At 40.6% G+C, this 24,295-nt stretch overlaps 1 protein-coding gene across 2 annotated transcripts in view; it reads right to left on the bottom strand.

The window, feature by feature from the left end:
* LOC117207230 (zinc finger protein 395) overlaps window positions 1-24,295 on the bottom strand; it is a 91,819-nt gene that overhangs the window by 44,910 nt on the left and 22,614 nt on the right. For both annotated transcript variants that reach the window (XM_033447220.1, XM_033447221.1), the window contains exon 2: window positions 9,692-9,852. In XM_033447220.1, coding sequence (XP_033303111.1) covers window positions 9,692-9,852 — 161 coding nt within the window. The remainder of the gene's footprint in view (window positions 1-9,691; window positions 9,853-24,295) is intronic.

Here is a 24,295-nt window from a genome sequence, read left to right as displayed (position 1 = left end):
AAATGCCTGGCTGATTGCGTCATTTCGTTCGTCGTTGGCGCTGTCTGAACACACGAGGAATGCGTTGAAAACCACTACTACTGTGTTTTGTCATCAAAAAAAGAAAACGAAGGATCGTGAGAAAAGAAGAGATATTCGGAGCTCGGATGTAAATCGCGAAGAGAAGAAGGTTTCGCGAGACAAAAATGACATTTGCCAGTTGTTCGTTGCTCTATAGGTCAAGATCACGCCTGTTGGCATATTTTGTCGTTCGAGACCTTGGCTACTCGCTCGTGTGCTCTTTGTCTTTTGTCTTGCATATACCTAAGTTGCACACGTTACTCGCTAGGATCGTAGTTTCGTACTCTAACTTCGTTCTAGCTTCTGCTAGCTTCGTCCTGTTCAAGCTTTGGTAACTTCCTTTGGAAGTCCAATGAACATCGCGTTGTTCTAGGTCAGTGAACCTCAGCAATTCGAACGATGATCCTGGAGAACAGTGGAAAGGCAAAGTAAATTTTACGTCAAGACCTTTGAAGAGTCAAGAACTTTTCTTTATCTACAATAACGTACAAATTAGATACTTGGCTAATCAAGATTATCAAGTTGACAAATCGAAATGCAACTGAAATTTCAAACGAAATTTGCTACAATTTTGCCCGCAAAATTGTAATTGACGAGACAGGCGGTTCTTATGGTATTCTGTAGTAACATGAATTTATTATTTTCTAGAATAAATTTTCAAATTGTTTCAAGCAACGTATATCCGAATTTTATACTTGTACCTTGAATGAATATGCGAATACTCTATTTCTTGTAGCTTAGAACGTTTGGAACAGAGAAAGAACCTTCCTAATTCGTTTGGTGGTCGCACGATAGAAATAACATCGAGTCTTAGCACGTGGCGTACGGTTCCCAGAGGACGTGACATAGATACAGACGCTTCTTCCAAACGAGACAAATCGAAATAATAAAAGCTAATTAAGAGGCTAAAGTAACGCGATCCCACCAAAGAGAAGTAGCTAAAAAAAAGTGTTTTCCAACGAAACTATCGAACGTCATCAACCTGAAATTTTGCAACGTTATTAAACCACGTTTCAATCGTACGCTAAATGTATTTCGAGTAAAGATAACGAATTTATTAAAAGAACATTAGCTAGAGTGTCCGCGAAGAAATTTTCTGCCATCGCGTGGACCAGAATATATTGGTGTTAACAAGCAATTTAGTATGTTTACAGCATGGGACCTTCTTCTATGATATTCTTAGACCAGTTCTACAGCCGAAACTCATTTATTTTCAATTAGCGTGGCTTCACAGCGTGGTCTTGCCTTTACGAACAACACGAAATAGCATTCATTAGCGGAAAGCGACTCGATAATGAATCTTGCAATCGCAAAGACGAGTTGAGTCTATTCCAGTGTTATCGTAGAACCTGCGAGAACTCTTACTTCTTGGGTATTTTGTCCAGCTATGGACACAAAAGATTAGTCTCATAACTAAAAACATACTTGTAAGCGAAAAAATGTAACGATATCGTTTATTACGATAAAATGATGGCAAAATACGATAATGGCGAAATAACGCGAAAGTCATAGGCAAAAGAATTAAATCGACCTGACAAACGTATAAGAAAAGTCCAATGAATACTTCGACCCCTTTCTGCGCGTATAATACGCTCCTCGACGATAATAATCTCTGAACCGAGGCACAGAATGACCGATCCAGAGACCACCCAGTTTGACTGCGAGTAGAAGACGGATCGAGATCGACGCTGATTGAACTCAATTAACGCGTTAACGCGCGACCAACGAACAGATCAAAGGGACAACGGACCGCGAACTCGAAGGGAACTGGAAATGGGCCGATCGAAACGGGACATGCAGTAGTCCTGGGGGATGGGAGGGGTTGCTAGGTACCGGTAAGGCTAGCATATACGAGTACAGAACGTGGTAGTGCACCTGACCCATATAGCGACGCGGTATTGATCGACCTAATTCTGTAAAGCCGGCCGCCTCCCCGCCCGCAGAGATTGCCGCCCGAAATTACGTAAGCTAACCTACTGACTCACTGCACCCGTTGCCGCAGCAGAAACTTTCAGTTGTTACGCCCGTGTCTTTCGACTACCAAACTCTAACACACCCTCTTTGCTATTCTCAAGTTTGGGTCACATTCGATGGAAAATCGACGAGTCATCGAGAAGCACGTGTGTAAGGCGAAAAAGAATGGGAGAATTTTTAGGCAATGTTGGAGAATTTCGGGGTTTCTGCTATACAATGAGGTTGTCGAGGGGAATCGAACGACTCTGATACGTCCTGTTCGTTGAATCTCTCGAAAGATTAAATTACTAAATGATGGAATAGTCTCTTTTTACGTATCATTCCCGTGTTTAACAAAATAAATACTTTTGATAATAAGGAACGTCGTCAGGGATCGAGACTTTAAAGGTTGGCGGCGATTTCATTCGCTTTTATTGTCAGAAGCTATAAATTCTGCTACGTGGGTGCAAAGAAAATAGATACACCGTTCGGTATAATTAGATGATCAGCTGGTCGAAGCATCCATTGCTTCGAACATTCCAGCACGCTAACCCACCCATTACAATTTATCACTACTAGTACTACTATCTCCATTCATTCGTTCAAGAAGACAATTACAATCGCGACGCGGGCGAACACTTTTCCATAATGTCGTCGGTATGACATTAAAGAATCGTACTAGTTAAGGATTACAAACGTAGCGAACTAGTTCATGTGCTTGGTAAAGTCACTTGCTTCCGTTGTATAGAAATGTCACCGTATTAAATCGTTTCAATCACTTGTACACGAAATACTCCATACGAATAGAGTAAATTCCCGAAAAGTTGACTTGAAACACTTTCAACGGCGGAATAACCTAGCTAAGGGGAAGAACGCTGTGGCGGGCAATCAGGAAACCATAAAATCTGGTTAGTGAAGTATTCATTGGCGAACGTTCACTAGGAAGCAGACAACGTGCATAAGCGTCGAATAATTTAATCTCGTTTGCGCTAAAGACCGCGATTGCGGGCGAACCGTGGCCGTCGAACGAGAATCAGCGCGAACGGATTGCCTTCCGAGCGCGAGATCGCGAAGTTCATGAATTAAAAGCCGGGCAATCGATAGCCGTGGAATAATTGAATCTCATTGTACGCCGAAGACGATGATAATCGCCGCGAATACAGAACGATCCATCGTGAAAAAAAGATCGAGTATCTGTATTACGTTTTTAATAAGCCTGAACGCGTTAGTGATGGCTTCACAGTGAAAAAAAAAGCAGCTACCATTTATCCTCGAGTATAATTAAGACGGAGCTTCGAGCGGTATTTGTAAATTGTATCTGTGTCTTAATCAACTGCCATACAATTTTTTATTTATTCCTGCTAATTTTTTAATTCTTCTTCTCGTGTTGGTTTACCAATTGTTTCTTTCGGTATTCGTTACTTCTTATTCTCTTTCGCTACTAACGTTACTTTAAGAAAAGAACGTAGCGAACGAATATTAGCTTTTAAAAAAATGTGAATAGCCGAACACAGAACCGTCCATCGAAAAGATCAACATCTCCATTTTCATCATAAAAATCACAATTTATCCCTGTCACATTGTTATTCCCCCTCCTACATCGTGCTGTCAGAACAGGAAATTAAAAACCGCGTGTGTGCGCTAAACAAATGTAAAAGCGAACTAGAAATAAAATTTCAACTGCGGCGATAGAAAATTCCGCGAAATTCGATCGAAACTCGACATTTACAGAAAAATCACGATCTATTCGTACGTGCCACTATGATTCCTCCGTTTCGACGTTTCCCTTAATAGAAAATTCTTCAACTTCTATTCGCCAACCAGAAAATAAAATGTGAAAAGGAAACCCAAACTACGCGAAACTAAAATTAAAGCTTCGACGATCACCTGCAAACCACGTGACCAACGAAAGCATAATAAGTAGTTGCCATTGGAAGAGAATCGCTTGCAGTTTCGTTACGAGAGAAGAGCATGATCTTGCTCAATTTACGAACGTCGAGTTGCAGTTGCAATTGCGCTACAGAGTAGCAGAATGCCCTCGCGTGCATGATTGCGTGTGAAAGGCCAAACAGGGCCATCGTTCGTTCTACGAAACGAGGCTAGACGGTGAAAGAAGAAGAAGAAGAAGAAGAAGAAGAAGAAGAAGGAGAAGAAGAAAAAGAAGAAGCTTCGGATGAGTCGGGTTATTCGTCTTCCATGAGCAATCTTCGTTGTAATTCGAAAATTTTATCGATGAGAAGCCATGCATCATAAAGTTGCTTCTTGTTAGGAATAGTTCGAGTGAAAGGAATTTTCGAGGATGACGTTATTGTGAACGGAGAAGGGTAGGTCGGTCTACGGGGAATTTTAATTCAGTCATGGAATATTTTCGTTGCATTCTACTACACTTTCTCGATGAAAGAAACGATTAACAGGAACTGATCTGTTTCGAAGTTTATAAATGCGATTACGACAATGGAATTTTTCAAAATCATCCTCGTTTGTAAAGAAATATCAAGAAACGCTAGCACAGGAGGAAAATATCGGGTATTTGACCGAAGATAGAATGTCGGAAGAGTATGGAAAATTCCACCTAAATCGAAGACCTAATAACCTAATAACCTAATAATCTAATAACCTCGTAACCTCTGCTAGTAGTTATCCCTTTGACCCATTAAGTACATGTATATTCTCATAAATCGTTCTCTCTAAACTCGAATACAATATCACAATCTATAAAACGACGACAGTTAGCTTGGCGAAATTGTTAGTTCGTCGTCTATCGACGACAGCTCGTGTTTAGAGAATTAAGCAAAAAGCTTCGATCGACTAGAAACACCATCGCTATGTTGATGCGTCAGGCCCAATGTCTTGTACGCACGTCGAACAGCGAGCAGCAAAACAAAAGCAACGAGAATCAGCTCGAAGGAGCCCGGTTGGTTCAGCCTCGAGAGGCCAGTCACCGGTGATGAATTTCGCGCGAGATCCTTGGCCGCGACGCAAGGTCTCGTTAAAGCCGGTAGCCGAGGGGCCCCGCGTGCGCTTTCGTCATCGATACACCATCGAGACTGGAAAGGCATTCGATTTCTCTCGCGAGAGAGGCCGTGGTGTGTGTGACCTCTCCTTTCACGTGGGGCAGGTCGTGCCAGGGCCAGGTGCGACAACCTCGGCCGAAAACACCGACGCAGGCCGTCTACCTGCGTGGCTTCGCCCTCAGCTACCGGACGTTGCACCTTCACCCCTCTTCCCTTCTCGGTATCCCTCCTCTGGTCGAAGTCGTCCTTTGTGAGGAGGATGTTCGAGGCCTCGGTCGTGCACGACTTCGTCCAATGGGGGGAAGAAAAAAAGGTAAAAGAAGGAAAAGTCGACACCGAGGTCGTTGGCATCGTGAAACTGCCGTTCTACCCTTCTTGCTGAGGGGAGACGATTATGGCGGTGAGGAGAGAGAAAGAGAGAGACAGAGAGAAAGAGACAGACACACAGACAAGCAGACAGACAAACAGAGCGAGAAGGAGAAACTGCGCGGCCGAAAAAGATGAGAGATCTCTAGACACGGGTGGGTGGAAAGATGCGAGTTTTGAAACTTCTCGACGAGAGGCTAGATTTCGGGGAATACGTCGCTTCCTATTTTTTTGATTGGATACGGTTGACGGATTCTTACGAGGATGTTAATAGGATTTGATGCGATAACGACCTGCGCTGTGACAGACAGTTCAAACTCGGGCTGCTGTTGTCATTTGAAAGCGCGATAGGTGTACGAGTATTGGCTTGTTTTTATGATTCGAAGATGACGGTTGCGTCGTGGAAAAAACAAATACCGTTGTTGTTAATATCATGTTATCGAAATATACCGCGTGCAAATTATTATGATGAAGGTTGTTTGAAGGCGAAAATGAAACGAAGGTGCGTAGTCATGTTTCAATCTCGATAGAAGTCGACATTAACTGTGCTAATAACATGTATGTATAACCGGGCATAGTATGGAATGTGGAACGTCAAAGCCTACGTGCATCACGGCAGGAACTGAATCAGTCAACCATTTCCGGGATATCGATCAAATACAAGAGGACCATGAGACGTTTCCGCAACATTGTACCGAGCACACGTACATGCATCGTTCTTTATTATAAAATAGAATACCGCAAATAAATTACCATGAGGGAAGACGACCGCCGCAACGATATGTAAGTATAATTCTTTTCAAGCATCCGTTTCAACTTTTTTCCATCGTTCAGCCTATTTTTTATCGGGAAAAGAGAGCATATCTAAAGGACCCACGAGTGCATTAATATTCAACCCCTTGTGTTGCAGACAAACTCTTCTTACCTTCGAGCATGCGTCGCGTCGTGAAATTGCACGGGCAAGGAAACAATTCAACGTTCATTATTCAGTCTTTAAAAGTCTTGCCGGACAGATATATCCTCCTACGAAGTGCAGTCAAAGAGGTTTCAACGAACTAAGTTGTCTCATGGCGGTCGTACCACGCCATAAAAATGAAATTACGGTTTTGTAACGCTACAACGTGACTTGTTATTTCACAGTTCTCGGTCCTAAATCATAAAATCTACCGCTACACTTCTAACTAAGTAACTGTACAGTTTCGGCTACCTTCGTATACGGGACGAGACACCTGGAAGGATGCGCGGTTTAATACCCTTGAGTCTCTTAAGGGTCGGAAAACATTGTTAAAAAGAATTTGCTTTATGTCGTCGTATATTGTTTTTGGTAGCTTTCCTTCATGAAGTCATATATTTATTTTATTTCCATTTTTATGGGGACATAAAAACTTAAGTCTAGGTTCATCGGTGACCTATAACAGCAGCCAGAAATAAAGTTTTCATTAGCTTGGTATAAATACTCGCTGATTTACCGGTTGGCAAGGGACGCGAAGGAAAGTAACATTTTCAAGAATTTGTCACGCTTGCTATTTGCTTACGACGAAATAATCCGAACTCTCTCTTTAAGATTCCTAAGCACGTTTCTAAATGGATCTAAGAAATTTAATCGAACCATCGAAATATCCGAAGATATCTGGCTGGTTAACATCAGTTCCTAAAAATCTTCATTTAAAAAGCGTCTGTTTGACAGAAACAAAATCTCACTCACCACACTAAAGAAATAAATCAATCAAATTCGAAGAAGGTATCCCACTGGGAGTAGCCATCCACATGTTATATTATTATACCATTAAGCTATAATATTTTACCAAATGTCCTACTGGATAAATTGTAAAATGTAAATAAATAAATAAAAAAAAAAGAAACAAAATTTTCACCAATGTCAGCCCCGTGTCAAGACGAAACCTGTGAAACGCTGGAATTTTTTAAATCATCGTTCGATCCGCCCAGTCATCGACCGCGTAGCTTCTCGAAATCATTGAACAGGAAAATCCTACAACTGACGAGTTGTTCGAGTTCTCGAAATCATCAGACGAACGAACCTAAAAACAGGACAACATACCCTGCTAGACAAAATCCCCGCCCCTCGTAAAGGTCAAAGCTCTCGCCCGCCTCCGTAGAAATTCCGCGCTTGTCGATCCCACGAAACGCGTTCCCCTCTGGCCAAATCGCGACGGTTGGATCGGATTCCGGGACGTTTCACGAGGGTGAGAGCCGAAAGCACTTGGACGACTGCGTGCGGTGGAAAGGCGAGGGACAGGTGTCCGGCGAGGGTGCGTTCACGGTCTAACGATTGGCAACCAGACGCCTTTTAACGCTCCCCTGGTGCAACGTGTGGGTGCGCGCAGCCTTTTTCGAACTAGCCGGAGAGATACCTTCGATTTTTAGGCGGAACACGCACACACAGATCGAATATGGGGACATGCACGCTCGTATACAGGGTGAGGCACGCAAAGCACCACGATAGAATCTTTCAGAGAATATTAAAAACGCCGGAAAGTGTTATTAGACGAGGTTGAAACCTATTAGGCGATTGATCGTTGTTTAAAGTTTATTCTCAAGAACGTGAATGCACGATATAAAAAATTGTTCGCTAGTAAAGCCGAGGTGTTCTACGAAGCCTGATATTTCTACGCTATGCGAAAACATTCGGAAGATTTTTAAATCGCTGATTCTTTCGCGAACCTTTTTGTACAGTTTTAAATGTGCATAAGCGTAATGTATTAAGTTGCCGCAAAAGTTTCTTTCGTTTCATAAGTGAAATAATAGATGCACAACATTTTTTATTTTATATTCTTTCATGGATTTATGTACGATCCATTTTGTAGTAATAGAATAAACCGGATCTAACGTAGTTCAATAAAATAATATAAAACAAAAAATGTTCTGCATCTACTACTTCCTTATAAAACGAAAGCAACTTTTGGGACAACCTAATATATTCTAAACGTAATTGAACGACTACAATTTCTCTGAAATATTAACATAATCAAAAATATACGAAGAACATGTGAATTGAACGTATACATGTATTTTTTGATTGCTTTTTTCTCACCTGTATTCTTGAATGATTTTGAATATTTCATTGAATTCGTTCGCATACACATTCACGCGGTTTCTAATATGGTTGTAGCTATGTATTTTCGTGATCAATTTTTTAGGAGGACATAACCGAACATACAAACACTCACCACACTAAAGAAATAAATCAATCAAATTCGAAGATGGTATCCCACTGGGGGTAGCCATCCACATGTTACATTATTATGCCACTAAGCTATAATATTTTACCAAATGTCCTACTGGACAAACTGTAAAATGTAAATAAATAAATAAATAAATAAAAAAAAAATTTTTAGGACAGCGATCTTGAAATCTTCTTCACCCTAAAAAATTGTTCCCTTAAAGAACTTTAACTTCGTTTGCCGATATTTTTCCACGTTACCGATACCGCCAAAAATGTCTAACCGTTGCTCTTTGCACGACTCACCCTGTATATACGTATGTATGGGTGTGGTATGTGTCTACGTGTGCGTGCACGCAGGCTCACACGAACCCACGCTAATCTAGCGTGGAAGGGTCCGAACGAACATCCAGAATTTTTCGAAGGGAGAATTTCGCGTTCGGTTACGACAATAGACGTATATCGTCTTCACGATCTTCTCGCGGTCACGTTGCAATTTTCGTTTCTTTGCTTTAAAAGCAATTTTTCGAAATTCCTTAATGATCGTGGATCACTTTGTACTTTTACGTCCAAAAATACCAATGATGCTCGAAGCGTATCAATTGGTAAAATTAAAGCAAAGCAAATGAATCTTATGTCGTATCTCGTTCGATAAGAATTAGTCGAGTTAAGGTCGATGGATTGCAAGAGTTGAATTATACTTACGATTTGACGGTTAATGTTCTAACGGAAGGGTGTAGCTAGCGGTGATCCATTGGATTTTGGGAATGGGAATTGCGAATTCTTGAGAGTGATAGGAGATCTACAGATATTGGTTTTGAGTTAGTTGGCTCGCGAAAGGATCGTTGCGAAGATGAAAGGAATGATTGTAATTTTAATAAATATTAAAAAAAAAAAAAAAGATGAAAGGAACAGAGAGAATAGGAGGTTTTGCGAAAGGGGAAATTAATTGTCAAAATATTAAGAAGATTATAAGACATCTTTTCTGTGAATTACCATTATCCGAATGACTGTTCTAACTCAGTTTATGACTCGAATTTGAAATTCGCAGGCACGGTTCGCGTGATATGAAATTGATATAAACAAAGTGAATAAATAGGACCAATTAGAGACTTACCCAATCACATGTGGTACATCAATGGAGTGGGAAGACGCCCGCTTACGATCACCAGCCATATCGGCGAGTCTAGCGAAATCTGTATCCTGATCAGCCAGTCGGGCGCTCTTACGTGACTCGAGCAACCTGACCTCGTCTATACGTTTAGTCAGCCTCATCGTCTGCAACAAGATCAACGTACTCCCATAAGATGAAATGTCATACTCAAAATTTACACGTATTATAAAATTACCGGATTTTAGAAAGCAAACACTCTTTTCTCAATCTACGTACATATTGCTTGACTCTCGTTACCAACAACACATCGTAATCTATCATACTATAATAATTCTTAGCAATTTTTTTTTTTTTTTTATTTATTTATTTACATTTTACAATTTGTCCAATAGGACATTTCTTAGCAATGACAATCGGACTGTCATATTCGATTCTCGGGAGAAAGTTTGGATTTTTGAGCGGCACGCGATTCCCACTTTCCCCCGATTCACCTGCGCCGGCCGGTTAATCGCGCCACGCCGGTGATTACTTCCTCGTAATTACTCGGCTCGCGAGCAGCATTCCTGACCACGGAGCGAACTAGCCCCGAGAGATACGCGTTATTCATGCGCGAGTTACGTCAGCCTGTGTTTCCCGCATTCGCAATGTTTTATTTGCGTTTTCCTTCGCTTCCTCTTCGATACGACTCGACTTGTCTTCATCCACCAGAACAATCTGATATAATTATCAAACGAAACGTCGAACGATTTCCACGAGTTCTCGTGCGAACGATCTCGCGCGCTAAGCTTTACGGATATTCGAGACACTTTTCGACGATTCACGTGGCTCATTGATAGCCCGCGATATTTGGCAAAATTTCCATTCGATGGTATACGGCGTAGGTGATATTAGGTTGTCGGAAAAGTCTTTTTTGTTTCATAAGATGATAGTAGATGAACGACAATTTCTGTTTTATATTATTTTATTGAATTAGGTATGGTCTATTTCGTTATATTTCTATTATTATGTTCGTGCATAATTCAATAAACTAATATAAAACGACAAACATCGCGCGTCTATTATTTCCTTATAAAACGACGGAAACTTTTCGGACAACCTAATATTACTGTTCAAGCATAGGTGAAGAAGAAGTTAAGGAAATCCTTGGAATCAACTTTTACTCGATCGAACAATGCGAATTAACCAGAGAAAAAAGGAAATTGCAAAGGAAATATTATCTTAACGCAATTTCGAGTAACAGGCCGACTGATTTAATAAATTAACGCAATTGCAAAATTGATGACGATCCAATGCACGTGCAAAACGAAAAGGTAATAAATCGAGCAAGTTACGCAAACGACGTAACCCATATGTTACCTTTCTAATCGCAATAAAACAAACAGAGGCCGGATATCATTTGAATAATTGCCAAGTTCGCGATTCCACTCGACTTAAAAATCAAGAAACTCGATAATAAGAGATAAAATGTACAGCCGTATTGCCAATCGCAAATTCCTCTGTAGACCGTTTAGATGAAAAATGGACGATGAAAGATGACCGGACTGAGGCATGATTCACGTCCAATTTCTGTTGCGCTATCGCAGAACGAGGCTAATTTAAGCGATTTAGGCGAACAAATTTATTAAACGTAATCTTACGTGGTAGTTTTACTTTTCTTATTATTTGTTCTTTCCACTATACGCGGCAGTGGACAAAAGCAAGTTCAAAGGATAAGCGGTAAGTGGAAATACCATAATCTTACAAAGAAAAAGCAACATTGTATTTGGATAAAAGCAACGAAGAAGTACAAATATATTGACCAATGTTGGGCGGGTGGTGGTTAACCGAAGCGAGTTCCAATTAACGCGTCAAACGCATGGGAAACGCAAGCTAATTGATTGGTATTAGACGTCGTAATAATAGATGAACAGGTACACGAACACGAGTTACCCCTACACGCGGGCCGGGAAACGAGATCGCCGGAACGATCAGCTCGTTTTTCCTCGAGAAAATGTATCAGTTGAAAAATACCAGTACTGTTAGGCGCATGATGGATACTCTCTTAATGAGAGCTCGCTTACTCGGAAATGTTTTCCATTCCTTTGGTTGCTCGGCAGGCGAGAAATTTGTATAAATGCTTTCTTATATAATTACCTAGTAATTTTATCGATGATATTAATGACTTCGCAAGTTTTGTAAGGTATACATTTCTGTTGCAGTAATTTCCTCTACACGCACACACACACACACAGGGTTTATTATATTATTCTTTTCTCTAATCTCTCTAACCAGTGTTTTTTTCCAAATTTTCCGCTAATCGTTTCTTCGATCGACGTCCTATCGCGCAATATGAGAATTAAAAAAAGAGAAACAATATGTTAATTCTAAAATACGATAAAATAACCAGGTAACCGTAGTTTAACTATGCAAGAGCGCGGAATTTAAAGGAAACTTGGTCAAAGTAATCGAACCACGACCACGAATGATCCAATGCTTAATGCACCATAATAAAAAGCGCATCTAAAGAGAAGAAGCGACACAATGAACGTGTAGAACGATCTGAAAATCCGAACACAGCGAGGAAATGGCTGCTCCATCTGTCGCGCAAAAGGAAGAAAGGGTCCGTGTATCCGGAAACGTTGAACTCCGCGCACGTATACGCGGCCACGCAGAAAACGATCGGAACCGAGCCAGCAAACAGTTTACCCGTGGCAACGTCGTCATTATATTCGCATTATCGTGCCTCTGGCCGGGCGACTTGCACAAATGCATCCACCGTACGAGCTGTCGAGCCCTTGGAAAAAGCATTCACCAGGTTTCCAGCCGATTCAAACGCGTGTATCTCGAACTTATTCGCTCGCACGCACTGCACGCGCTTGTAATTGCAAGGAACGCGTGATACAGAGGCTGTGCAACTAGCATGCGATCAGCAACCTCTCGCTACCGACCCACGACTATCTTCTCAAAAAATCGAAACCGCGAATTCCAAAACGCCGCAAGTTCACAACCGATGTTTCGAATCGGAAGATCAGTTTCTTTGTTATTCTTAGTCAGCTTATTCAAAAAATGATATTTAAAAATAAATTCTTTGTAAGAAGAATGGGTGGATTTTGAGAACGTTTGAGAATTGGAATGGACTCGTGGGCAACCATGTTGGCGTTGCTCGAGTTCGTAGACACGCAGATTTCTGTGCTTATACTTCAGTGATAATATATCGAGAAGAGATCAGGGTAAATATATTTTCATTGTATTTTTGGTTAACCTAAACGTGATACTGTATACAGCGGCTACAAAAGATATTGGCACATATGCGTATTTTTCACCAAATTTCCAATTATATTTACTTTGGATAAATATAACCGAGGATAAACACGGTTGATCTTCAGCCTTTTTGTCAGATATTATAATGCAGCGTTTCTTGCGCGAAAGTACTGCGTGTTAGTGGCGTTTAACCTTGTTCGAGAGAATTAGATTTGGTCTCGTGTCGATAGGTGCATTAACCGGTTAATGGCATACTAAATACTATGTGTATACAAATACAGGAAATTAATATCCGCGTTCGGTGTTGGCCGTGCGGCTACATTTACATCTTGGCTACTTTAAAATTCATCGACGATACGATTATCCCTTGGTTTCGAATGAAATTTAATGACCGGCCTGCCTGTTCAATGAAACCAACGATTTCAATTATCTTTTTTCTCCATTCTCTTGTAATCTCGTTTAAGCGTATAAAATTTTCCGCTTTTCTATTAAGGCGTACATATTTTTCAACTCGACATACAGATAAATACGGATATTACGCTTTAACTCTAACGATAGTATTTTTAAATAATCGTAGTGTTCTTAGAAAGAAGAAAGAAGCTTATTTACGAGGATATGTACACACATTCAAGAAAGTAGAACAATACTAAATCTATACAGTCATAAACTTAGTATCCAGCGACCTAGAAATTCAACAAACTGTTGCGTGAAAACCCTTAAGCTACATATTCGTTTTCCCTCAACAACTGTGTGCCAACCCAATAGATCCAAAATCTTCAAGCGAAACAGCCATCGAAAGTTTCGACCGGTTCTAATTCGACGTTCAAGCATTCTATTTTTCTTGTAAACGACAAGCCACGTCTTTCGAACATCTTTTGGACTTTAATCGTGCGTGCGAGAGAAGTTAGCCCGAGCAAAGAGTTTAAATAGCAACTAAAAAGATAAATTACCAGGCAAAGGGTTAATCATCCTCCAAATAAGAAAAACCGCCTTCCAATTTCCTCGATTCCTCGATCTATCAGCCAGTTGATGAAATCCCGCCCATAAACGGTAGCAAAGTATAATAATTCTAGGTTTTATTAGGGTTTGCGGGATCCATACGGGGTCTACTACCGGCTACATCGATGTTTCCAGTCCGAAATCGGCCGATCCACCTCTGCGGAAGCCTCTTATATAATTTTAATCCGGCCGGTAACCGGCAATGGGACGAGATAGGAATCACGCGCTGCTGAATTCGGCATGTAAATACGCCATGTAACGAATGTTACGCATGCCACCACGTTCCCACTCGAAATTCTCACTGTCGCGTTGCCTCACGCACACCGACTACCGTTAGAGATCAATTTCGAGCGTAAATTTGGACGGGTTGCTGTAATAAGCAGCCAGCTCCATTCTGTATATATTGTTAGCAGAATATTCTATTTTGAAGAAAATACGTATTTTATAAAAAGAAACAACCGAAAACGATAGATAGCTCGGGATATAAAATTCTCTAATGGTTCGTTTCTGTAAGAGTGAAGAAAACTTGCACGATTCTAAACTTTCTATTTCTTAAACAAATTTTTAATTCAGTATACTGAATCTCTCTCTCTTTTTCTCTCTGATTTCACGTGTCACCGTATTCCATATAAAAATACAAATTTGCTTGTCACACTCGCGTTTCTTGGTTTTGGTAAAAAAAGTAAAAGTTCAGTGAACAGAAAACGCACAACTTGTGCGATAACAGCGTATCAATTACAGATCATCGAAGCAAAGATTGCGTAAATTCGGAATCAATGACGAAGGTTAGTAGACAGAAATAAAGTCGTAAGGAGTAAAATGAGAGAGGAGAAAAAGCAAGCTTGTGCGTGAGGAAGACATTTTCCAAGTTGCAAGTACCATCTACCCTCGACTGTTAAAATACGTCTATACGTCTGTACATGCAGCTGGTAGACGCTTTTTCGAAGCTAATCTACGCGTAATCGAAGCTAATCTAGCCGAAAAACGCTCCGCTTTTTATTTTCATTCTTTATCGGTCAAACGCAGTTCGTTAATCGCTCTATCGTTCTGCGGGCATTCTCGTGAATGGAATATCTTTTCGCGAACACGTGGTGGGAATCGACTAAAAGTTCGAGCTTTCGGTTGAACCAAACGGTCTACTGTGCAGGCGACGTTGAGTTTCGTGCGCTGGCCAAGGATAGCGACAATTCCTGGAGGATTTAGTGCTCGGATTTATGATTTAGGAGCTTCGTACACGTGTATATTGGGTGTTAAAAAGATACGATCCAAGATGTTTCGATCAAGAAGATACAAAATCAACGTATAATTACCTACAAAAGTTCTTCGTACGCGTGATACAAATGCCATATTTCGATGTTTCCAAACGAAATTAGGAAGACGTAGAAACAAGAAGTGGAAACAATGTGAAATTCCAACTCGATCGAACCCGTGTACAATCGCGTATAACTGTACTGCGCAGACGAATTTCGCGAGCATAAATCAGCAATCGTGAGCGTCGCGACACGCTCATGGGACCGCAACTACCGCGTTTCCCTACGCAGATTTAAGATTCCGCGTAATTGCAAAAGACTTCAACGTTTGATAACGAGCTGTTCCCTCGACCCGCGCCCCCTCAAACATGTTCACGCGGCATGGAACGTGTGCGTACATGCGAGAGAGGCGTTCAAGGCCGACCAGGCTGACACCGATTAAACATTAGGAAAGCGGAACGCGACGACGTCAGAGCCGAAGAAAATCTACGTCTATGAAGTTCTCGAGTCTAGTTTCATTGGTTTAAAGCCTCCAGCTGAGTAAAATGTTTGCAAACGTTGGCTAACGTGAATTTCAATCGGTGGAGCTACGAAGTGTACGAAGGATTGTGAACACTTGTGAATTGTGAACGTTCGAAGCAATGTTGTTGCAAGACGCAAGATTGCAAAATGGAGTAAATAAAAATTGTGGATACATAGGAATATTTTAAATAATCGTAGGTAGAAGTTAAAGTTGTTAGACATTGTCGTTCGATAGTAGTAGCAGTAGTAATAGTAGTAGATTTAATAGTAAATCGTGAATGGTATAAGGAACTTAAATATATGGAGATGCGTATAATGGACGTGATATGGAAAAATATACAAAACATGCAAAGCAGTTATTATAATACTTAAAGGGTGGAACGAAATATTTTTAGTTGCATCGGCGAAAATGTCAATTGCCACGGACCTCTCCTACTGCCTTTTAATAGCATCAATGTTGTTAACCGTTGCTACAAATTGTTCGAAACGTTCACATTTCTCTTGACGGTATCACAAATAAATTCAACCAGCAATCAAGAGTCGTTTAACAGAGCAGTATTTAAAAGTGTCATTGCAATAAACAGAATCCTACTACGTTCATCCGCTGCAGTCTATTTCTTCAGTTTCGACGAAAACTTTTGCGAACGTTTCGGAGCACAGAAATACGGGTTTGGTGGGTAGCCGCTTTAACACGGCCGATCTCTCGTTATCGAAAGTCGATATGCAAGGAGGAGGAGGAGGAGGCCGGTCGGTCGGTTGCGGCCTTTTTTCCGCTTGAACTCTATCACCTTCGTAGCGGTGGCTTAAAGGCCAGCAGGAGGACGGAAGAACGTTCAAAGGTCATACGCAGACGACGATCAAAGGGGTCTGCCGTATGAGAACAGAAAGAAGCGTATCGAGGTGTATCGGGAAAACGTGGGAGCAGACAGGGAGGAAGAAAACCGAAGGAAAGGAGGAAATCTATTGAAAAAGGGGGAACGGTAGTGGGGACAGCCGGCTGCAAGAGGAAGTACGCTCGAGGTCGCCATGCTCTCTGGCCGTGAGCCACGTGCGCTGCACTCGACCGCACTTTCACCGTCCACTTTCAAATTTCTCCCCCTCCTGTGCCCGCGATTTTTCTCCTCCACGCGTTCCACGGCTCTATCCAGGCTTATCTGAAACAGGATAGAAGACGGTCTACCGCCCTATCTCTTTCCATTCATCGCAGTTTTGGCCCGACGCGACGCGACCAAGGGATTTCGACGTCGTCGTGCAAGAAGTCGTCGACCTTTTCACGGTTCCAAGACCGAATTCTTACGCGAAGGATCGTCGCCTTCCTCCTGCCTGCATACCACAATGTGACGCATTTGTTGTATATACAGGGCGTTCCACAATTTGGGGATACATTTTCGAGGAAAGAAAAATGTTCGATACGATGTACACAGGCTCGCGAAAATACTCGAACGCTTGTGAATAACTTGCACGGAGATGTATACGTTTCATATTCAAACGAAGAAGTTTATTATCGGCGGATATTAGCCGAGCATGAATTTTTATTGTCCCTTTTTAAGCTAAGTACGTCAGCGTCTTTCAAAAGAAATCGTAGTTTACTGCATCAAGAGGCTCGCCGTACGACCTTTGGCCGATTTAACTGCTTCAACCGCGTAATAGTAAACACCAATTAACTTTGCGATTTTTACGGTTTACAATCCTTCTTCAGGTACAATATTAATAGACAACATCCTCATCATCGCGAACGATATTAACCGAATTGCATACTAAATGATTATATACCCACGAATAATAACAAGAACAGCAACATTGATAATAGTAATGACGATAACAATTTTATTATATTATTTTATTTTATTAATGATTTTATTTAAGTTGCTAAAAAGTGGAATATGTTTTTGTTTTGATACGCAGGATCTATACGCCAATTTTTCTCTAATCCTCTGTATCCGAATATTTGAAGAGATCTGTATACGCGTGCGAGCATCGGTTGCCGGCTTTGAAAACACAATTGCGTAACAATTCGTTAGATAACTAGACACGAAACTCGTGGCTCGTGACGTCGCGAGACTCGATTCGCTGCGAAAAATTTCTCGAACACGGTACGGAGCAAGTGTGCCCGATAGAGGAGGAATTCTGAATTAAAACTTCGCAGCAGGTCGGTTTTAAGCGTGCGTTTGGTATTGACATTGATTCTCTTCCTGTGACAAGAATTCTGAATACTTCGATTTAATGTACGAGCATGCGTATAATGTGTTTATATCGTCACTGAGATTTATTGGAAACGACGTTTCTCGATTCTTCTTATCGTGCATCGTGTTTGTGTTATATACCGCGATGATTGATATTGTTTCTTCCGGAATATAAAATGACGACCGAAAGAAAAGACGTGCGGAGCGCCCTTCCGTCAGGCAATTCCCTTATTCCAGCAACTTTAGACTTATTCCATCTTCTTATTAGATCGAACACTGAAAGTTCCACTGTACTACGTTGCATTGTATGTGACGTAGTGTTAGTAGTAATGCAAAGCAAAAAATTGTTCAACATACACTCAAGACACGATAGTAACAGGTTTCACCTGTTATTCGCAACTTCTATACTCTACTGCAACCAATTACACGCTTCATAAAATAAGAAATCCTGTTCCCAGTTAAAAAGCAATGGCTGCTAATTCGCATCGAACAAATCCAAAACGAAACTCTTTCCAAGCAAAATGACGTTCTAACTTATACACTCCTATCCATAAATACGAAAACATGCACGGTAGATGTGAGGGGAAATGAGGCAAATCTGGTAAATTATAGTAAATTATTACCAATGTTGATTCAATATGCTGGATATTGAATCCATATCCATTGCATTTTACGGTTACTTGAAATTTTTGTATTCCATAATAAAAGCAACCCACGTTGAACCAACCCAAACTCGATGAGATTTCCTCGAAACTACGGTAAAACACCAGCGATCGACATCGATCACTCGGCAATCGGAAAGAGAAATCACGCTTTTTATCCAGCTTGAAATTAATGAAATTAGATGCAGTGAGCAGCGCGGAGAAATTTTTTTTCAGAATTTTATTCTCCCGGATCTCGCTCTACATCCCCGCCTTCCTTCCCTCCATTTGCCACCAATTTTTTTTTCTTTTCCTTTTTCTTTTTCTTCTTTTAATTGTATCGCGTCAACCCATTGCAGATACGAAGCAAACGGGGATACAATCGAAACGAAATATTCTCGAAACGTTCTCGAGGGAATGACTCTCGTCGAACGACGAGCAGGACACGGTGGCTTGCATGGTTTGTGTTCACCGCGAAGTGGGAGGTTGCGAAACGCAATGTCGGGTGAAAGTGCATTAGCTTCATTTCACAAGGTACTCTGGTGCCGCGCTGCGGACGCCGAATTGCTTGCCGGCAAAGAGTTTCGCGAACGAACGAACGAACGATCGTGTTGCAACCACGCGAACCGTTTTTGTTAGGCAACGAAATTCACTTGTGCAATGGAAAACGCGATCGGGATGGGTTTAGTAGGCTCGCTCGCTCGGCAGACTCGTTGCTACTCGCCACCGCCGCCGCTTTGAAATCTGTTACGTCGGTATAAACTCGTAATTCGTGGTTCGTTACTGTTCAATGGAATTTCCAGAAACGGTGGATGTCGTAAATGGAAGGGTAACGATGAATGGAAAAGTGAGAGGGATCGGGGAGAAAGGCAGAATGAAACGAACGGGAGCGCGGTGATTTGGTGAAGTTTAGCGAGTATGATGATACATACTGCTCTCGTTAGCTAGGTTTTCACTTGAGCATGTCAGAAAGAAAACTGACAGTTGGTTCGATAAGCTCACTCGTTGCAGGAAAATCGCAAATAATAGTATATTTTGAGCTAAAAAGAAAAATATAGGATTTATAACATCGTAACTTTCATTCTGCTTGTTAATTCATGGACTTGATCAATGTGGCTTCTGAACAATGGTACGGCATTTAGCCGTGCTATTTTTTTGTTTTTTGTGTATGTCAGTCTTGTTAAATTTGGAAATTTGCAAATCTGAAAATTTGAAGGTTACGTATAACGAATATCTGGCGGGTATACTTTAAAATCAAATTATTCGTTTCACGATTACTTTATCGCAGCATTCGTCCGATTATTCGAGATCGATTCGATTACTGAGAAATGATTTGTTTAGAGACAAGTCACGTATGGAATTTCGCGGAAGTCGATTAATCGCGAGGCACGAATGTGCGACAAGATATATTCACGAATCACTATAGATGAGTTACTAACACAAGGCGAGGTCTATGTGGAAGTTGGATGTTACTACTTTAATAAACATTGTCACTTTTGAACTAGCTCAACACGAACAACTGTTACACCACAAAACTGGTATTACATCAACGTATATTTACGTGAAACACACGAGTCATCGAAGTTCGATCGTGTTAGATCTTTAGATAATTACCAACAGATAATTACCAATTTCCAAGAGAAACAATTCGAACGAATTCTTTGCGTCATCCAAGTATCATTCTTCTCAGCTGTATAACTATGGGCATAATTATTGTCATTTATTTCTTTGCAGGAACTGGTAACATTGATAAAGACCTGCGTTATCAGAGATTAAAAGGGTTCGGCTTGATTCAGAAAAAGAAATAGTTGGTCAGTTTAGAAAATTTCGCCAAATACCATGGGTGAAATATATATATATGTATATTTTTGCATGGTGACATTTTCAGCAAATGCTCGATGACCTTTAAGTGACATGTTAACATACTAAGCTAATGAGCAAAATGTATGAATATGAAATGTTTCCAACGATCAAGATTTAGCACGGATATTCAAAGTTTTATGAATAAAATCATAAGCTTCTTGGTGAGTAAATTAGCAGATCAAAAAGAAAGATAAATCACAGTTAAAACATGCTCGTCCTAATTCCTCACCAGTCTACTCATCTGTAATCATCGGGTTACTCAGTTTCCATTCGAAAAGTTTTCAAAATTTCAAAATTTGTTGTATAACACAAATGACGTCGGTAAACGAGAAGACATCGTTCAACGTGTGAAGAAACTCGATGACATGGAATTTAGTTTTTATCCTTACTGTTGTTCCGAAAATAGTGAATGTGGCTTCTCAGTGAGTAAATTAGCAGGATCAAAAAGAAGAATAAATCACAGTTAAAACATGCTCGTTCTAATTCCTCACCAGTCTACTCATCTGTAATCATGGGGTTACTCAGTTTCCACTCGAAAAGTTTTCAAAAGTCCAAAATTTGTCGTATAATACAAATGACGTCGATAAACGAGAAGACATCGTTCAACGTGTGAAGAAACTCGATGACATGGAATTTAGTTTTTATCCTTATTGTTGTTCCGAAAATAGTGAATGTGGTCAAACTATCTTTTCAAAAGATTTTTTAAATTCTTCCCGTTATATATTCACAATGCTTTCCCTGCTCTCTCTCTCTCTCTTCCAATTTTTTCAAAACAATTAATCACGAAGAGAAGTGTACGCAACGGCACGAAGAAGCGCAATTATTGCAAACATGTGGTCGCAACGCGGTGGTCCTGCCCGATGTCCGAATGTTTCGAAATCCGCATGATTGCGTACAACAGAGCCACTGTATTAGGTCGCTTTATCGAGCCACGGAATTCGCAATCGACTGACGAGCGAAATGTCTCAAATGAAAACACACCTGCGCACGCGGCCGTCTTCATGCCTATATATTACATTTTTTCCTCGCTGACCTCTCCTTATGTATAACGCGGCGTCGGTACCATTTTCGACGAGCTGTTAATCGCGATGGAACGCGAAATCCACGTGTCGAACAAGCCGGCCAAGGCCTTTCCGGGTTTAGACGCGTATTCTGCAAGTGCTGGCCTCGTCGCGAAAACAGGAAAGGAAGGTCGCATTCCATCAAACAATGATAACTGTAAACGCGACTCCGGCGAATAAAACGATACTCCCAGCAGATCATTTTGGTCGTTTTTGAGAGACCTTAAGTTTCTACGTGTTGAGTATGGTAATTTCAAGAACTGCAGTTTGGTTAAGTAAGGTATTACGTTTATGCAATTTTCTTAGTGGTTCATAGACTGCGGATATTTATGCACTGATAGGAAATTGAACTGTGCAAAAATATCCAAAATTCGTATAATATGCAAAAATGTACCGGTGTCGTCCAAGTAACACGTGGATGAGCGGGCACAATGTGATTGCTTGTGGTAAAATAGGAGAAAAATATAGAGTAAAATTTGTTTATTCTCGGCTCAGTTTTGGAGAAAAACGAATTTGAAAATTTATCAAGTATATGTGAACATGGCTAATTCCAAACTGGACAGGAAGTCATTCTATGTGTGAAAATAAGTCGAAAATGTACAATACAATTTTTCTGTTTAGGGCTCCATCGACAAGAAAATGGATTTCGAACGTGTTTAGTTAAGAATTGGCTTCATAGGTGCGTACGATAAATTTTCAAATTTATTTTTCTCGCAAACGTTCTGTGAAAAGATTTTGTTCTATGCCTTTCTCTTATTTTCCCACAAGGAATCGGCACGTTCCAGCGTTTACGTGTTACTCTGTCGGATCCTGTATACAGTGACAAAATTCAGATACATTGTAGTAGCCAATTTACAAATATTATAATCCATAAGAACTTGAATTTTCATAAATATTCACCGTCTACTGACTTACTTCATTAGGAACGTCGATGGTACTACTGGGAAGACCAAAATTCTCTATAAAATATGAACATAGAAAATTAAAATTTCATTCAAACAACATCATTCGACGATCAGACGCGCACGTATTCTCGAATTCAACTAGCTGGCCAAGCCATAAATTAAACGTCAAGCAACGAGCTCGACATTCCTTAACAGTTGAGCTGTCGATAGCACGTAAGCCGCGATAAATCACCAATTAAACGTGGACACAACGATCAACGCCAATTAGCAGGGAGAAAGAAACAGGAATAGGTCGGTCCAGGTGGTACAATTTTCAGGATTTATCTCATAGATGATTCACGGACAAGGAGTTGCTTGGTAGACCGTATCGCCTCCACTATTTATTCAGCGCACGATTCATCAACGATCCCACGCGTTTTCTGAAACGTAGGCGAAACCACTGAGCATTTTCTCAAGTAGCGCTGCAACGCGGTCTGTGGAAATAATTATCGAACACAGAGAATTCGCGGCAATAGAAGCGATTGAATAGAAGTGAATTCGTAGGAGCAACCGCTTCGACTCGTGTCGTCATTGTTACGCTAAGGCTGTTATTCATAATCGCGCATAGTTTGAACACCTGCACGAACACCCTGGCTGCAATCACGAAAGGTCAACGCGAAACTAGTGTACACCTGTTTCTCGATAACCGTGAACGTTTCCACTCGAATCTCCAGTGGAACGAGCGTCGACAGCTTCGTGATTGACTTCTTGAATTATCGCGCACTGTATGATTGCAATTGCGAAATGTTACTATGTTGCGCCGTATAGCAATTGCCATTCTTTTCGCTGTAAATGGCATATATAAATTGTTTCGAAAATCAGTTGGAAAATTTTCGTTATCGTATAAATGCGTTGATATCCCCATTTCCTAGAGAATTTAGTGTGGCATAAGAAGAAAATTTACATTTATGAAGGATAATGGTACGAAAGTCAACGAATTAAGCCAAAAATATCAGCGTTTGTTTAACGAAAATACGCAAACAAAAACAATTCTCGAATGTCTCGTGATTTTAAAATGACTGGAACCAGATCGCGTCGATAAGTTTAGTATCTCGAGTATTGGCGTCTGAATATCAGTACTGCAAGAATTGTATGTTTTTCGTTGCACAGCTTTGTTTGCATCTGCTTATTTTTACGTGTACATTTACTACTCGAATGATTGACGTTATGTTATGGCTACATTCTCTATATAGTCATTCATAATTTGATAACTACTTAGAGTCGAGAAATTAATAGCGATCTAACAACAGAATCCACAACAGAAATTGTTTTTAAATCTTCGTTTCAAAATCTAAATACACTTTCTATTTTATTCGAAATTAAACTATGGATTGATTATCGAAATTGAAATTGACTTTCATCTTTCCAATTATATTCATAAAAGTATCTTCATAAAAATATACATATTAAAAATATACATAATAATATACACATAATATCGCATATATAAATAAATAGATATAATTAATCTGCCATCGTCTCGATTAACCAGCACAGCAACTAATTTACTTTTTCTCGGAAAAAGAGAAACACGAAAGCTACCAGCGTTTTGTACCACGAGACACGAGTACAAAAGCGGCTTTTTCACAATTTTTTTCATCGATCTCTGGCGAGCACGCGAAATTAAAGCCTGCTACGTAAGTTCAGCGACTGCGAATCGAACCGGTAACAACCGTTTAGTAATTCTCGGTGTTCCATTCATCACCGATTTGGGCAATCTTAGTCACGAACACAGTAGGAGAACAAGTTCCGCAGCAACTGGCCACGTTCGCGAAACCGTGACCTCGATCGAAGAATGCGACGAGATTCGGTTCGTCTAACGGGATACGTAAAATTCAATCGAGGGCCAAGCTTAGCACCATGCTACTTAACGTATTTCATCCGGTGACTGGCGAAAAAAAAAA

Source organism: Bombus bifarius, unplaced genomic scaffold (assembly GCF_011952205.1).
Source record: "Bombus bifarius isolate JDL3187 unplaced genomic scaffold, Bbif_JDL3187 scf7180000008026, whole genome shotgun sequence".
In the NCBI taxonomy this organism is placed as follows: Eukaryota; Metazoa; Arthropoda; class Insecta; order Hymenoptera; family Apidae; genus Bombus; species Bombus bifarius.
Note: the sequence above shows the minus strand (reverse complement) of the source record. Positions and strands in the feature narration are given on the sequence as shown.